This window comes from Pelophylax lessonae, assembly GCF_965119305.1.
Source record: "Pelophylax lessonae genome assembly, chromosome: 8".
Lineage (NCBI taxonomy): Eukaryota > Metazoa > Chordata > Amphibia > Anura > Ranidae > Pelophylax > Pelophylax lessonae.
Window position 1 is genome coordinate 194,676,248 of NC_138775.1, and position 18,371 is coordinate 194,694,618.

The window sequence follows — 18,371 nt, forward strand, 5'->3', positions numbered from 1 at the left end:
TCTGCCACAAGGTTGTCCAGGTGGCCCTGTGGAGTTTCCTGTTAACCTGTGGTTATTGGCATGTCAGCATTTTATTTGCTGTGTTGCCAAACCTTGGTTATATTGCTTTCCAGTGTTTTTTTTTCTGTGCTCACTGTTTGTTATATAATTTAAAATGTTAATATGCTTGCATTCTATATTCGCAATATGATTCTGAAGACCAGCTGTGCATTATAATTTTATCTAGAAATTTTCAACTACACAGAATTTTTTTCTTTTTGCACTGTGTATGTATCCTATGGCCCAGCTATGGGTTTTACTATGTATCTGTTTTCTCTCTATACTAGCCCTGAAGAAAGGGGAGGCATTTCCCCGGAAACACATTGGCTCTACTTGTTTACTTTTATCTCCAATAAATAACTATAAAATTCATCAAGTGAGACCTTCCTCTTTTTGGACATGGGGCAACCCTCTCCAATCGCCTAAAGTGTTTACTGTGGTAACGCCTCCATTTTCATTATCAGACAGGTAGTGGCCCTAGACCCCAACTGAGTCTATCACTATCCACCTACAAATGGGATACAACCCTTTGAAAGAAATTCCCTCTACTCCTGCCACACCTTAACATGCCGCTAGGCAGCCTTCGAGCGGCACCTGTCCAGTGTTGTCTTCCACTCAAAGTTGTATTGCTTTGGCACCTTCCTACGGAGTTGAAAATTCTCATGTGTTCCGTAATGATTGATTAATTGATGCTGAACTCTGGGAAATATACAAATTATAGCCCTGCACTGCAAAGAGGCTAAAGGTGCAAGGATAAGGTGTATTTACTTCCCTTATCCCTTGCTGGAGCACTACACCCCCAGTGCAAGGGTAGATATTGTCTAATTCATTTGAAGGAAAACAGGATTTTTAAATTCCTATAAAATACTTGGAGTTTGAAGACACAGGTCCACCCCTCTGTTCTCACAATCTACTCCTCCTACTACTTTCTATAAAATTGAGGCATGATGGAAGTGGGAAGAGTTATTCTGGGCTGTCCCAACAGCTTTGATTGATTGGTTTCCAATGTCCAAAAGTAGTCATGGTAACTTTCATCTTTTTTTTTTTTTAATGCGCTTTGCCATTGCTGTGAAAGATTAGTGGTTTCGCCACCTTTTTTTCTGTTCGACCTGTGAATTATGTTTCCTCCTTCAATACTCAGTACTGCAGTGTGTTCAGGGCCTGCTGATAGAGAATATATATATATATATATATATATATATATATATATATATATATATATATATATATATATATATATATATATATATACACACACACACACACACACACACACACACACACACACACACACACACACACACACACACACACAGCTGCAAGAAAAAGTATGTGAACCCTTTGGAATGATATGTATTTCTGCACAAATTGGTCATAAAATGTCATCTGATCATCTAAGTCACGCCAAACAATCAGTCTGCTTAAACTAGTAACACACAAAGAATGAAATGTTGCCATGTTTTTATTGCACACCATGTAAACATTCACAGTGCAGGTGGAAAAAGGATAAGAACCCCTAGACTAATGACCTCTCCAAGAGCTAATTGGAGTGAGATGTCAGCCAACTGGAGTCCAATTAATGAGATGAGATTGGAGGTGTTGGTTACAGCTGCCCTGCCCTATAAAAAACACAAACCAGTTCGGGGTTTGCTTTTCACAAGAAGAATTGCCTGATGTGACTGATGCCTCACACAAAAGAGCTCTCAGAAGACCTACGATTAAGAATTGTTGACTTGCATAAAGCTGGAAAGGGTTATAAAAGTATCTCCAAAAGCCTTGCTGTTCATCAGTCCACGGTAAGACAAATTGTCTATAAATGGAGAAAGTTAAGCACTGCTGCTACTCTCCCTAGGAGTGGCCGTCCTGTAAAGATGACTGCAAGAGCACAGCGCAGACTGCTCAATGAGGTGAAGAGGAATCCTCAGCTGAAGTCTTACAAAAGTCACTGGCAAATGCGAACATCCCTGTTAGCGAATCTGCAATACGTAAAACACTAAACAAGAATGGATTTCATGGGATGATACCACAGAGGAAGCCACTGCTGTCCAAACAAAACATTGCTGCACGTTTACAGTTTGCACAAGAGCACCTGGATGTTCCACAGCAGTACTGGTAAAATATTCTGTGGACAGATGAAACCAAAGTTAAGTTGTTTGGAAGAAACACAGAACACTGTGTGGCGAAAGAGGCGCACACCAACATCAAAACCTCATCCAAACTGTGAAGTATGGTGGTGGTGGGCATCATATTTTGGGGCTGCTTTGCTGCGTCAGGGCCTGGACGGATTGCTATCATCGAAGGAAAAATGAATTCCCAAGTTTATCAAGACATTTGCAGGAGAACTTAAGGCCACCTGTCTACCAGCTGAAACTCAACAGAAGATGGGTGTTGCAACAGGACAATGGCCCAAAGCATAGAAGTAAATCAACAGAGTGGCTTAAACAGAAGAAAATATGCCTTTTAAAGTGGCCCAGTCAGAGTCCTGACCTCAACCCGATTGAGATGCTGTGGCATGACCTCAAGAAAGCGATTCACACCAGACATCCCAAGAATATTGTGGAACTGAAACAGTTCTGTAAGGAGGAATGGTCAAGAATTACTCCTGACCGTTGTGCACGTCTGATCTGCAACTACAGGAAATGTTTGGTTGAAGTTTTTGCTGCCAAAGGAGGTTCAACCAGTTATTAAATCCAAAGGGTTCACATACGTTTTCCATCTGCACTGTGAATGTTTACATGGTGTGTTCAATAAAAACATGGCAACATTTCATTCTTTGTGTGTTATTAGTTTTAAGCAGACTGTGATTGTCTATTGTTGTGACTTGATGATGGTCAGATCACATTTTATGACCAATTTGTGCAGAAATCCATATCATTCCAAAAGGGTACACATACTTTTTCTTGCAGCTGTGTGTGTGTGTGTGTGTGTGTATGTATGTATGTATGTATGTATGTATGTATGTATGTATATAATTAATTTTTTTTTTTTTTTTAAGGCCACATTTAATATAACGTTCAGACTCTAATCGAGAACTGTTTTTCTCTGTCGCTCATTGACGGACGCAGTCCTCTTTGATTAATATCAGTAGGGTTATACTGCCCCCTACAGGAGTAGGACACTAGGCAGGAAAAATGTTCTGGCCACACCTTAGGGGCAGTCCCAGAGGGTATATCCTCTCTCTCCCTGCTACAGGATGTCAGTTTTTTTCTGCCTAGTCCGGAGTAAAGACCTAAGTTCCTTGCTGGGATCTCTGGTCCTGGCAAGCTTTCTTAGATAAATCTTTTTGTTAGCTTTTGCTCTCCAGTTTTTTGTTCCTGTGAGATCTTCAAGCAATTATGCTGGAGCTGGGCGACGGGCTGGATGTTGAGATCCAGTGGTCACCCCAGCCGGCCTACGAGCGCGTGCAAACCCTAGCTCCGCGCTGGGTCGGCCGCGACATAGTCCCACTGGACGGGGACTGGCCCCGCGAGTTAAACGTCTTGCCGGAATCTGAGTCGCGGCGTCCGTATTGGTCGACAGCCCCCCACCTCGGTGGAGAGGGGTTCTGTCAGGAGTGGGTGCCCGCCTGTTCCGGTATGGTGAGTAGAATGTTCCCCCTGTCGGGTTTTGGAGTAGACGCGGGCCCCTCCGTGGGATGGTCGGACCCTCATGATCCCGGGTTCCCCTCTATCCTGTGACACACTCCACATATCTCCCCCTCGCTAGATGAGTTGGTGAGTAAGGTATACCACTCCAGGAGGCTTGGTTTGGGAGCTGACAATCTGTATGAGTCTGTCGCTGCAAGGAAAGCCTGCATTGTAAAAGGACTGAGTGACTGATGTCGGTCAAAGATGGAGACAGGGCGCCGCGGCGTTACTGTTAAAACAGTCGTGCAGAGGGGGGATACTATCAGGCACCTGCCTATCGCACGGGAGTCCTCTATTGGCAATGTAGCCGCACGGAGCCGCCATCCTTCCGCGGGCACGCGGAGCCGCCATTTTGGTGTAGCCTAATGTCTCCTGTATGGCGGTGGCCATCTTGGATACACCCAGCCTGCCTCGAGGAGCAGCGGTGGGAGTGCTGGAAGATGTGTAAAGGGGCGGAGCCGCCTCCTTTACCCGGGTAAATCGATCCATAAGACTTCCTGTTCTGTAAGGACAGCGCTGAGAGCAGTTCGGTAGAAGCTTCTGTGCATCAGGTGGTGAGCCCTTGGGGTCTCTCTCTCTCTCTCTCTCTCTCTCTCTCTCTCTCTCTGTGGGGGTTCCGAAGCAGGTGACACTGAGGGGCGCTGTTGCGCTGGGGGGATTACATACAAAAAAAAAAAAAGTTTTTTCTTTTGCAATCTTTGTTTGCTGACAGGTGTTCCTGGATTTGTCATGGACCCTGCCACACATGTATCCCCACCTGATCCCCTCGAGGTGACCGCAGGACCCTCCAGTTCTCCACTTACTATTGATGCATTGTCAGCGGTTTTGGAGTCTTTTGTATCCCGGGTGGAGGTGGCCTGTCAGGGACGGGGGGGCGAAAAAGCGACCCCCGCCTACCCCTATTTTGTCTGACACTTCAGATACAGATTCTGAGCCTGTCGCGGCAGCTGCAGGTCCCTCTTCTGGGGCCAGTGTCTCGTATCCCATCTACTCGGATAGCGAGGAAGACATTTCTGCCTCCGCTATAGCGCAAGATGAAGCGCTGGTAGATGCATTGATTGGGTCTATGCGGGAAACTTTAAGACTTGAGGTTACACCTACGGAGGTAATTGATACTGAAATTGCTTTTGGTACTCGCAAGCCTACCAAGATGGCAAAGGTGTTTCCTTTGCCCAAATGTTTTCAAGATATAATTAAGTAAGAATGGGTCCGTCCAAAACGAGCCCCTGGTATTTCCAAACGGATTGCTAGACGCTATCCGTTTGGAGAATCCCTCCTTAATAAATGGACGGTACCACCGTCGGTGGATTCACTGATTTCCAGACTAAATAAAGCTACTGTTATCCCGGTGGAGGACGATCAGTCTTTTCGGGATCCGGTGGACCGTAAAGCGGAATCTATATTCCGCTCTATATTTTCCCTGATAGGGTCAGCCTTTAGGCCAGTGTTCACCATTGCTCTGGTTGCACAAACATTGACAGACTGGACCAAGTTGTTACGCCGAGATCTGGAGGGGAGAAGTCTCCCTCCGGCAGTATCGGTCTTGCTGGAGCAGACGATACAAGCGCTACAGTTTGTCTGTGACGCCGCCCTGGACGCCGCTCCATTAATGGGGCGCGTATCGATCTTGGCGGTGGTCCTTCAGCGTATGCTGTGGTTAAAATGCTGGTCGGCGGATCAAGCTTCCAAAAAAGCCTTGGCTAATCTCCCCTTTCAAGGGGATCGCCTGTTTGGTGCCACCTTGGATGAAATCATCAAGGGTATCACTGGTGGCAAGAGCACCTTTTTACCACAGACTACTAAGGGGAAAGGACCTCGTCGCAGACGGGGACCCTCCTTTTCCGCTCATAAAGTTTTTTCGCTCCTCTGGGGCGGGCGATAAGGCAAAGTCCTCCAAAGCCCCCCCAGGGGGTTTCAAAGGGCGCTGGTCGGGTAAATAAAGGTCCGGCTCTGCCAGACCTGAAGATAAGACCACTACAGCCTGAAGGGGTGGGGGGACGTCTTCACCGGTTTCCGGACCCATGGCTCTCCAGGATTCCTGACAAATGGGTTCAAGAGGTCATACGGTCGGGATACAAGATCGAGTTTCGATCACTTCCACCGGTGTGGTTCTTCCCTTCCAATATCCGACTATCCCCGGATCGCTTAGAAGCTTTGCGGGGGGCAGTGACGGATTTGATGCAACAAGGAGTGGTGGTCCCCGTTCCTTGGACAGAACGTTTTCAGGGGTTCTATTCGAACCTATTCACAATACCCAGAAAAGAGGGCAAGGTGCGTTCAATTCTGGACTTGATCATTGAATCATCAATCATTTTGTCCGGGTGCAAAAATTCAAGATGGAGTCCATTCGCACAGTAGTGGCCTCCCTGCATCAGGGGGATTTTCTGGCGGCCATAGACATCAAGGATGCCTATCTTCACATTCTCATTTACGCAGGACATCAGCGTTTCCTTCGCTTTTCCGTGGGAGAGAACCATTATCAGCAAAGGTTTTGGCCCCAGTTTTGGCGCTGTTGCGACAGTGGGGCATTTCGGTTCTAGGCTACCTAGACGACCTTCTTCTTCGTTCGGAGTCTCTGCAGGCTCTGTTGCTAAACTTGGAGATCATTATGATCTCTTTGGAAGAGTTTGGGTGGCTAGTGAACCGGCAGAAATCATCCCTGGTCCCCACCAGGAGACTGAACTATCTGGGCCTAACTTTGGATACATCCTTGGCAAAAGTGTTTCTCCCGGCGGAGAAACTCCGGAAGATTCAGTCGACGACTCAGTTATTATTGACCGTCAACTGGCCTTCCCTGCGGACTTGCATGAGGGTTCTGGGACTGATGGTGGCCTCCTTCGAGGCAGTACCGTTTGCCCAGTCTCATACCCGGATTCTTCAAAAGGAGATTCTTCTCAAATGGAACCGGAATCCCGATTCCCTGGACAATCGGATCCGGCTGAGCGAACGGACCAGGGAATCTCTGGTTTAGTGGCTTCGGTCACCAATGCTCAAGTCAGGGGAAGTCATTTCTTCCAATCTATTGGACGATTGTCACCACGGATGCCAGTCTATCCGGGTGGGGTGGGGTTCTCGGCAGACGATCTGCTCAGGGGCTCTGGTCCCTGGAAGAATCCAGGTTACCGATAAATGTATTGGAACTGAGAGCGATCAGACTTTGTCTGATTCACTGGACCGAGCAGCTCCGGGGCAGCCCGGTGCGGATCCAGTCGGACAATGCCACGGCCGTGGCTTACGTCAATCACCAGGGGGGCACCAAGAGTGTCCTGGCGGCCGTGGAAGTGGGCGGCATCCTTCGTTGGGCGGATCGATTTGTTCCAGCTCTCTCCGCGGTATTCATTCCGGGGGTGGAAAATTGGCAGGCAGATTTTCTCAGCCGTCAGATTCTGGATCAAGGGGAATGGTCTCTTCATCCAAAGGTATTTCACCAATTGTGCCTTTGTTGGGGCACCCCGAATGTGGATCTGTTGGCATCTCGGCTCAACAGGAAGGTGCGGAGGTTTGTAGCCCGCTCCCGCGATCCTCTAGCGCACGCTGCAGACGCGCTGGTCGCCCCGTGGGGGCAGTATCAGCTACTGTATGCCTTCCCTCCTCTCAAGTTGCTGCCGAAACTTCTTCGCAGGATAGAGGTGGAGGGAATTCCAGTTATCCTGGTAGCTCCGGACTGGCCTCGTCGGGCCTGGTACGCCGACCTGGTCAGGCTGGTCGCGGACGCTCCTTGGCGACTTCCTCTCAGGGCGGATCTGCTGTCTCAGGGACCGATCTTCCATCCTGCTTTACGATCGCTGGCTTTAACGGCCTGGCTGTTGAGACCCAGGTGCTGAAGGACAAGGGTTTGTCAGCTTCAGTTATTCCTACTCTGATTAAAGCGAGGAAAGCGACTTCCAGAAAAGTCTATCATCGCACATGGAAGTCTTATATCGCGTGGTGTGAATCCCTTGGGTTTCCTCCACGTTCTTACTCGGTGGCCCGAATATTGGCTTTTCTGCAACAGGGGGTTGAGCAGAAACTGGCCTTGAGCACTATCAAGGGTCAGGTTTAAGCGTTAGCAATCTTATTTCAGAAGCCTCTGGCTACTCAGTCCTTGGTGCGGAATTTCATCCAGGGGGTGCGGCACCTGGCTCCGCCGGTGCGCGCACGCTTGCCGCCCTGGGATCTTAATTTGGTGTTGTCGGTTCTTCAGAAACCTCCCTTTGAAAATATTAGGGAGATTCCCTTGCTTACTTTATCCCAGAAGGTGGCCCTTTTGTTGGCTATCACTTCTGCACGCAGGGTGTCAGTACTTGCTGCATTGTCCTGTCGTTCCCCATATCTGGTGGTTCATAGGGATAAGGTGGTTCTTCGTCCGAATCCATCCTTCCTTCCTTCCTAACGTGGTTTCAGAGTTTCATTTGAATGAGGATATTGTGCTACCTTCCCTGTGTCCTAAGCCCAGTCATCCTCGGGAGTTTGCGTTACACTCCTTGGATGTGGTTCGGGCGATCAGGGTGTACTTGACTACTACGGACTCTTTCCGTAAGACTGATTCACTTTTTGTGATCACGGATGGCCCTAGAAAGGGGTTGCCTGCGTCTACCGCGACTATCTCTAGATGGATCAGACAGACGGTGGTACAGGCTTATTCTATTAAGGGTCGGGTCCCTCTGTTCCCTGTTAAGGCGCACTCCACTCGGGCGCTTAGTGCTTCCTGGGCCTTCCGCCATCAGGCGTCAGTGGTTCAGGTTTGCAAGGCGGCAACCTGGTCGTCAGTTCATACCTTTACAAAATTTTATAAAGTTGATGTGCTGGCATCAGCGGATGCCTCTTTTGGCCGCAAGGTTCTGCAGGCCGCTGTTTGAGGGGACCGTTGGTCTACCTCGAGGGTTTTTTTCTGTTGGGTTTTCAGTTGAGTCTCATCCTTTTTGTCCGATGAGCCTTTAAGACTTCTGGTTGGCTCCGGTTGGGCCTTCTGGATTGGATTTTGATTTCCGTTATCCCACCCCTCATTTGTGGCACTGCTTTGGGACGTCCCTACTGATATTAATCAAAGACGACTGCGTCTGTCAATGAGCGACAGAGAAAATTGGATTTTTGACTTAACGTAAAATCCTTTTCTCTTAAGCTCATTGACAGACGCAGTACCCGCCTCTCTATTTTGGAGTTGGGTTGGGTTAATTTCTCTGACACTGCTTTGTTACATAACTGACATCCTGTAGCAGGGAGAGAGAGGATATACCCTCTGGGACTGCCCCTAAGGTGTGGCCAGAACGTTTTTCCTGCCTAGTGTCCTACTCCTGTAGGGGGCAGTATAACCCTACTGATATTAATCAAAGAGGACTGCGTCTGTCAATGAGCTTAAGAGAAAAGGATTTTACGGTAAGTCAAAAATCCAATTTTGAGAGGCAGTTTCTATAAGATCTCTCCCTAAATATTTTGGGGCCTCTTAACACCTGTGCATTTTTCTTGCTGATGTGTTATCTATTAAAATAACACATTGAAAAGCATGTCAACATTTGTAGAAACATTTTGTTACGCCTCAATGCTTATTGCAATGCACTTTGTATTGAAGGGCAAGGCTTATTATAATGCACATAAATAAATTTTGCGATGCATTGACTTGCATAATGAAGAGTTGATGTGCATCTTAAATGTTGTGTTTAGATGTGTTTTCTTTTTATTTGATAGAAATTGCAATAAAGGAAGGCACATAGGTGTAAATCTAGCCTATTTTTTTTTTTCATGGTCTCTAACACCATTAAAGCTCCAGTGCTTACCTGCAGTGCTTGAGGCTGGATTCACTCCTTTGTGTTGCAGTGACTTGTGGCAACACACTTTTATGCACGTTGGTGTCCAACAGTACTATTCAGTCTAAATGGCGTACCTAGCACATTTGCAGCTTACTACTACACACAGACACAGTAACACTCTGCTGTTCTGGTACGTTAGGCAGCACAATGTTACACATGAGAATTGCAATACTGTGATTGGGCCATTTAGGTTCCTCCACTAAACTACTCCTCCCAACCAAAAGAAACTGAACATTGCTTCTAAAATGCAGTTCTTGGATTAGAAACTTTATCTGATTTTGATTGCTCTGTCTTGCAGAGGTTACGCACAGAAAATAGGCTTTTGAAGCAACGTATTGAAACCTTAGAGAAGGTAAGCTATTGGAAATTTCTACTCACTTATTAATTTAACTAGACTTTTAAAGGTGTAATGCTTTGGATTAAACTCCTATTGTTTCTTGTACATACTAGAGGCTACCCTGATCTGGTGCCAATATGCTGCTTGTCATTTTCACTTTAAAATTAATGCACTGACATTTGCCATAAGCTATATTTTTTGCATGCCAAAATATTGCAATACTGTTAGTTTTCAGGTGGTTTAATTGGTTGTAATATTTGGCATAGTGTGTGAATTCAAAAAATTAGCAGTCCCTGGAGTGTATTGGGGATAGGTGAACTTCAGTTGTGTCTTCGAGTAACAGTTCTCCAAGTGATTTGTCTCGTATTTAAGGACAGTGTCTCTTACCACCTGCTTCCTAAACGGGCAGCACAGTTTTTTTTTTTTTTTTTTTTCGGTCTTGTTTTTTAAAGTTTACAATGGGCTTGATTTTCTAAAGGAAATTTTGCTGTTCATTTTGCAAGGGAATTTGGCCCAGGGCTTAGTGAATGCATTGACATTTCATTTTGCAAAGAATATCAAGTTTTGTGTAAAAACACAGCATTTTTGCTTGCATGTGATTGGATGATAGAAGTCCGCAGAGGTTAGCCTCATTAACTAAGCTCTGGGGTAAATTCCCTTGTAAAATGCAAATTCCCTTGCAAACTGAACAGCTTACTTGCCTTTAGTAAATAGAACGTTGCTCCCAATTGCACCTATGTTACTCCATATGTGTTTTACATATATCAATGGAAACTCATGCAGATGTTCATTGCAATGCACTTTGTACTGATGCTTAAAAGGCATTATAATGTGAAGGCATGTTGGCTTGGGCCATACTGTGGTGTTTATCAACCTGGATCTGAACCCATGTGTTTTGATGTTGTTTCCATTGAACATAACTAAAAACCCATCAAGCAAAAACGAAAAAGTGTAAAACTAGCCTTTATGCTCCAGTAGGAAGGTCTCGAATCATTCTTTCAGGTTTCTGTTACTACGTTGTCTCCTCTTTGAGATTTATCCTCGGTTCCTCAAGTGCTGAAAGGAAATCCTACAGGTTTGCTTTATTTGGTGCTTATTTCCAGTTTGGCTGACTAGGATATTTAGAACGTGTTGTTGCCTAGGCTTTTCAGCATTAAAAATATTACACAGGTTATTCAGTTATGTTAACCCTTATTACAGTATATATAAAAAAGGGGGTTTATTTTACATTACCTTTAAATGTTTGCACCTATCTACTCTGTATGAATGACTGCAGCTTTCGGCATAAATAGTATCGCCAATGTGGGAACATATGTACGATTTTCGGCTGCCTCTCATAATGTTACTCATGTCAGCCCAATAGAATGTATATAGTGTCTAAAATGACGTTGAAATGAATTGTACAAAATTCTCTGTACTTATTTAACGTGTGTAATTACCCCCTTTCCCTATGAAATTAGAGTTCTTTTTCACTTTCGAGTTAAAGGGTGGTGGTCAAGGTTTCACGCTATTTTTAACACTCTGGTGATGCAGAAAACATTTTTGCTGCCCTTGGCTGAAGACAATACTGGCAACGTACCAGTAAATGAAAGGTGTTGCTAAAGAATAAGCAGGCATAGCTTCTGTAGCTGAAATCAAAGACATCCTCTGGAAACAGTCATCTACAGCTGCAAGTATGAATTGTCTGTGTATTTTGAGTTGGCATGATGGCCGCCATCAATGGATGAGATAAAAAGTGGTTGAGTGCTAAAGGCCTGTTCACACTAGAATGCAGTGCAGAAAAGCCACCTTCCCCTGGGGCTTCCCACACCACATTCCAATCACACTGCCCTTATGATCTGCTGTTGCTAATGACACCCCAAATGCAGGTTGCAAAGCAGTGTGTTTGCCCGCACTGGATTGTATAGTACGAAAGTACGATGCAATGCAGTTGCCGCGCATTTCAAAAAGTAGTGTAGTGTGATTTCAGCCCACTGGAATATGGCTGAAATCGCACTGGACTGCTTCTGAATAGCACAGGAACACCGTGCAGTTCCTGTGCGATTCACATGCAGTTCCTAGTGTGAATGGGCTCTTAAAGTGGTTGTAAATGTAGAATTTTTACCTTTAATGGATTCTATTCCTTCCAAGCCCTCCCCCCCCCCCCCCCCCATACTTGCCTGAACCGGATATCTTTAATGTGCAACCACTTGCTTTCCTGCTCAGTTTGTGAAGCATAGTTGGGTTCTTTTTGGTCAGCATCTGGTGAGGGTTGTTTATACAGGCTTTGAGATATGACATCTCTCTACATGTCCAGCTAAACCTATTTCCTACCATTTTGTCCCTAGCTGTTAAAAGCAAATGAGTTCTTTGTACAGAAATTATTTATTAGGGGGGAGCCATGAAGTTTATTTCACAGCCAAGAGGTAAGATCTGGTGGGTTGAGTTACCTGTTAGTACAACACCGGCAAGTTGTGACTATCCAAGCATCTTCATTTTTTAGGTGTCCTACTCCACCTGTATATTTCAACCCAAAAATTTAAAGCCTATTTTTTTCTCAGATCGCCTTTCAGGACAGCACCTGGAGAGAGCGCAGCTCCACCCAATCCACAGGAAACACTGCAAATAAAAACTCCTCTTCTTCCACCATGCCTCAGTCATTTGTGTTTCCTCCGCCATGGTGGAAGCATTGCAGGAGCTATGTGGAAAGGGCTGCACTCTCTCCAGGGGGAGAGAAGGATTTATTGCCCAGTTTTGTGTTTGCTGTTTCAGCTTGGAGACCATCCCAGCTCCCCTCCCTGGAGTGTCAAAGGGGGTATGCTCCGGAGCCTCTCACCTCGTTCGCTCAGGGGAGCTGAAACCCATCGGAGGATCCGGTCCGGGCGTCAGAGATCCGCGCTTCGGCCGGTCGGCGGGCGGGGAGCCGCTTTTGGCATTTGAATCTCCCGCACTTTCGGGCTCTGATCCCGGGGACGCGCGGCGTCCCTTCCGGTGGACGGGACTTCCGGTGGGGGCGTGGCGGCGTTTGCTCCAACCGCAGTACACGCAGGGGTCAGAGGCAGGTCACGAGGTCGGCGCTTCCGCTTCCGGTCCACAGAGGAGGACGCGGGAAGCGGTATTTAAATGGAGAGATCTGCCAGCAAGCTGCACTTTTCAACAACATGGAGGAAAAGTCTGCAGCGACGGTGGAAGCAGGCACCGCCAGCGCCGGCCAAGCTCAGGTAGGAGAGGTGCAGTGGTGCCTCTTTTTTCTTTACTGTGTGAGCTTTTATTGTGGGGTTTCTTCCTTCCTCCTTTGGAGCCTGCCCTGTAGACTGAGTAACTGTTCCCAGTCTAACAGGATACATATGCATCTGGGAGTCTTTTCTTCTGATCCTTTTTGGTGTGGGTCACGATTTTCTCCCTTGCAAGAAATCACTAGGTGGTGGTTTTCTTTTATTTGTGGTTATTGGGCTTTCATGGTGGCTTTTTCTTTACTAGGTTAAAGCCACAGTGAAGACAAGAGCCCCAGCATCAAGGAAATGCCCTTCATGCAAGAATCCACTCAGAGATTCCTGGGTGAAGCCACTTTGTAAAACATGTATTGCTGACCTTGTGAAGGAAGAGTCTAGTCAGCAGAATAATGAATTCATATCTTCATTTAAAGAACTCACAGACACCCTGTCCTCAGTTCGTTCCCTGTTATCCAGGACGCCACAAGTTCTATCAGATTCCCAACAAACGGGTGGTACATCTTCCCAGCCGTTTACTTCTAAGTCTGCAGTGTCAAGCGATTCAGAAGATGAGGGGGAGAGTGCTCTCTGTTCCATCAGGGATTCAGAGGAGGAAGGGAAGGAAGAGGTGGCTAGTTCTTCCAGATACAAATTATCCTTGGAAGAGGTTGATGAGTTGCTGAAAGCGATTTACACCACGTTGGAAATCGCAGAAGAAAAGGTGCAAGTTTCACTTCATGACAGAATGTACCAGGGCCTTGAACAGACAAAGCGCAGGGTTTTTCCTGTTCATAAAGTCCTTACTGAATCTATTGAAAAAGAGTGGAAGGACCCAGAGAGGGCCCCTTTTTTCTCTAAATCCCTAAGAAGGAGATTTCCGTTTGAAGAGGATACGGCGCACCTATGGAACAAAAAGCCCAGAGTGGATGCTGCTTTTTCTCAGGTGTCTCGCCGCACGGATTTGGCGTTCGAAGACATGGGTGTTCTGAAAGACACCATGGATAAAAGGGCAGATTCTCTCCTTAAAAAGGCTTGGGACTCCTCTACGTCCAGCCTTAAGCCGGCCATGGCCTCCACGGTGGTAGCCAGAAATCTTGAGTGCTGGCTCGAACAACTTAAAGGGCATGTGGAGGCTGGAACAGCAAGGAAAGATCTCCTGGATTCATTTCCGCTGCTCCTAAAGGCAGTAAAATATATGGCCGATGCTTCTGCTGAGTCTATCAAAATGTCTGCCAGGTCAGCAGCCCTTGTCAACTCTGCCAGGAGGGCGGTCTGGTTGAAAACCTGGACAGGTGATTCAGCTTCTAAGGTGAAACTCTGTGGTTTACCTTTTGCCGGTGACTTGCTTTTCGGGCCTGAATTGGAAGCAATTCTTGACAGAACGGCGGATAAGAAGAAGGCCTTTCCATCAAAAAAGAAATCTCCTCCTAAGAAGAGATTTCGTTCTGTTCAACAAACCAACAGAGGTCGTGAACAAGATCAGAGATCAAGATGGACCTCCCATAAAGGCAAAGGGAAAGGTGGAGTCCTCTTTAGACCACCTGACCAGGCCAATAAAAGCAAGTGACAACAGTCTTCCAGTGGGAGGAAGGCTGTTATGGTTCCTCCCACGTTGGGAAGACGTATCCGCAAGCCCCTTTGTAAAGAATATAGTGGCTCAAGGATACAAACTGGAGTTTTCGGAGACACCTCCAAGCAGATTCCATGTTACTCCCCTTCCAAGGGATCCGGAAGAGGCTTCCTCAATGATGTCTCTTTTACAAGAGCTGATTCAACAGGAAGTGATTATCCAAGTCCCCGAGGGGCAACAAGGCCGTGGGTTTTATTCTCAGATCTTTCTAGTGAAAAAACCCTCAGGCAAGTACCGAATGATCCTAAATTTGAAAATCCTAAACAGATCAATTCGGTACAAGCACTTCAGGATGGACACCATTTATTCAGTGACCAAACTGTTGTCCCCAAACTGTTTCATGGCATCCTTGGATCTGAGGGACGCTTACCTGCACATCCCAATAAATCAGGAGTGCCAGAAATTCCTAAGGCTGGCGGTCAATCTCGGGGAATCGGTCTGGCATCTGCAGTTCAGGGCCCTCCCCTTTGGCCTCTCATCTTCTCCAAGGGTGTTTACCAAGGTAATGGCGGATGCCCTAGAGCCATTAAGGCTGAGGGGTATTTCAATTGTCCCTTACCTGGACGATCTGCTAATTTTTGCAGAGTCCAAGAGCCAGGCGTTGGTACACCTTCAGGAGACTCAGGACCACCTAGAGAGTCTGGGGTGGCTCATGAATTTGGAGAAATCCAGCTTGATTCCATCTCAGCAGATAAAATTTCTGGGATACAGAATAGATTCGGTCCTCCAGAAGGTGTTTCTACCTCAAGAAAAGATCGAGAAGACTCAGAACGCAGTTGCTCGATTACAAACCAATCATCAGGTTACTGTCAGGTCGGCCATGGCAGCTTTGGGCTTGCTCACAGCCGCTATCCCTGCAGTACAGTGGGCAAGACTGCATTCCCGTCTTCTCCAGAGAGACATTCTGCAGAGTTGGTCATACCCGGAACATCTGGAGAAATCCATCAGAATCTCCACGAAAGCAAAGAGATCTCTGTGGTGGTGGAGGAATTCCAGAAATCTGGAAGAAGGTCTGCAATGGACTTTCCAGACGAACAAACGTCTGACGACGGATGCCAGTTCGTGGGGTTGGGGAGCCCACCTGGAAGGCCGGACGATGCAAGGGACATGGTCCAAAGCAGAGTTCAGGAAATCATCCAACTGGCGGGAGTTGAAAGCCATCCTTTTGGGTCTTTGGTCCTTTTCAACAGACAGTCAGGGGCCATCATGTGCAAGTTCTGTCGGACAACATGACAGCAGTGGCCTACGTGTCAAAGCAAGGAGGCACAAGAAGCAGACAGCTATCAGATCTGGCAATACAGCTACTCTCCTGGGCGGAGAAAAATCTAGCCTCTCTGACAGCGGTGCATCTGAAGGGGTCACAAAACCTTCTAGCAGATCTGCTGAGCAGGAAAAAGGTGTTGGAATCAGAATGGAGTCTGAATCAAGAAGTATTCATGCAGATCGTGGAAGTCTGGGGTCTTCCCCAAATAGATTTGTTCGCTTGTCAACAGAACACCAAAGTCCAAAGATTCTTTTCCCTACACAGGGAGGATCAGGACTGGGGCTTGGATGCCCTAGCCCATCCATGGGACTTCCGTTTGTCTTACGCGTTCCCTCCATTCCAACTGATTCCGTTGGTTCTCAAGAAGTTCAGGGAAGAAAAGACCAACTTGATTCTGATTACACCTTACTGGCCAAAGAGACCTTGGTTCGCCCTCCTGCTGAATCTTGCCTCAGAACCTCCCTGGAAGCTTCCGTACAGGAGAGATCTTTTGACACAGGGGAACCTAGTGTACCCAGAACTGGACCGCTTACAACTGACAGCGTGGTTACTGAAGAAGACATCTTGAGAGCCAGAGGCCTGTCAGAAAAAGTTATCTCCACCCTTCTCTCCAGCAGGAAGAAGGTGACTAGGGATATTTACTTGAAAGTCTGGAGAAAATACAACTTTTGGTGTTCCAGCAAAAATTTTGAATTAAAAAATTTAATTTCAGTGCTTGAGTTCCTCCATGAGGGAATGGAGAAAGGACTAGCAGCAAGTACTTTAAAGATGCAAGTAGCGGCACTTTCAGTTTTTTTCGAAAAGACTTTGTCCCAAGAGACTCTAATCATTTGTTTTTTCAAGGCATTAGCCCGCAATAGGCCAATAGCCCTTAAAGTATTTCCCAAATGGGATTTGACCATTGTGTTACAAGGTCTAACTAAGTTTCCTTTTGAACCTTTAAAAGAGGCTTCCCTGAAGAATTTAGTTTTGAAAACTATCTTTTTGATAGCAATTACCTCGGCCAGGAGGATCAGTGAGATCCAGGCCCTCTCAATTTCAGACCCTTTTTTGACAATTTTTGCAGATCGAGTAGTCCTAAGAACGGACCCAGCCTTTCTTCCAAAGATTGCTTCATCTTTTCATAGATCACAAGAAATTGTCTTACCAACTTTCTCCTCAGCTCCTAGTAATACTCGGGAAGAATCCTTTCATACCTTGGATGTGAGGAGATGCTTACTTCAGTTCCTCCTGGTAACTAAGGAATTTAGAAAGACAAATGCATTATTTGTCATCTTCTCAGGGTCCCGTATAGGAGAAAAAGCATCAAAGAGCACTTTAGGCAAATGGCTCAGATGGGCAATTGAACAGGCTTATGTAGCTCAAGAAGAAGAACCTCCAGAAGGCATCTTGGCGCATTCTACAAGGTCTGTGGCAACCTCATGGGCTGAAAGGGCCGGTGCTTCGCCTGATCAAATCTGCAAGGCAGCTACCTGGTCCAGCTATTCAACCTTTATTAGACATTACAGGTTGGACTTGTTGTCAGCTCAGGATCAAGCCTTCGGCAGAAAAGTTCTGCAGGCAGTGGTCCCACCCTAAGTGTAAGTTACTCGCTTATCCTCTCCAGGTGCTGTCCTGAAAGGCGATCTGAGAAAACCTTAGTTACTTACCGGTGACGGTATTTCTAAGAGCCTTTCAGGACAGCAGCAGCTACCCCCCCTTGGTTTTGTTTATAATATAATTTGTAAATGTTTAACCTGTGGTAGTTTATGTTTTCCAGCATGTCGGAGGCTACTCTATGACTGAGGCATGGTGGAAGAGGAGGAGTTTTTATTTGCAGTGTTTCCTGTGGATTGGGTGGAGCTGCGCTCTCTCCAGGTGCTGTCCTGAAAGGCTCTTAGAAATACCGTCACCGGTAAGTAACTAAGGTTTTTTTTTATTTTTTTAATATTTCTTGTGTAGCACCCTCCTAGATAGGTGCTAGACAGGTAAAATATAGTTTGCTCTGTCTGCTTATCAGGGGAGCCTGATCAGTAGTTAGGCCTGCTCAGTGTGCTCAATGTGCGATTTTATGTGGCCTAAAGGAGTGTCCCCACTGTATCCAATGAGGAGGTTCGTTGGACAGTGGAGGAAACCTCGCCAATGACACACAGGCTTTTGTACCTGTCCCAGTGGGTTGGCACAGAGGTGCGTCATGGGATAGGGTATAAAAGCCAATAGCACATGAGGCAGGAGGTCTTTGGGCGGGAAGCCAAGTCCCAGAAGGAGGGTGACAGCTGTCTCCTCTTCTGAAGCTCTGGAAGGAAGGTGGTTAGGCAGTCGACCTGGTGTACCAGAAAGTGTGGCTGAACCCAGAGGTCCAGTGGAGACTGACTGGTGGAGTTTGGAGGCAACGGGGCAATGGGAAAACAGTGTCCGTGAGTACAGAGGAACTTGCCCAGGCTGTCTGCCAGGAAGGGGACCACTCCAGAAGCTAGGGTCACCGGACAGGTGTCAGCACACAGGCATTGAGAGTAAAG

At 46.6% G+C, this 18,371-nt stretch overlaps 1 protein-coding gene across 3 annotated transcripts in view; it reads left to right on the top strand.

Moving 5' to 3' along the window:
• Positions 1–18,371, top strand: part of EVI5 (ecotropic viral integration site 5) — a 340,313-nt gene that overhangs the window by 170,367 nt on the left and 151,575 nt on the right. For all 3 annotated transcript variants that reach the window (XM_082265052.1, XM_082265053.1, XM_082265054.1), the window contains exon 11: positions 9,750–9,803. In XM_082265052.1, coding sequence (XP_082121178.1) covers positions 9,750–9,803 — 54 coding nt within the window. The remainder of the gene's footprint in view (positions 1–9,749; positions 9,804–18,371) is intronic.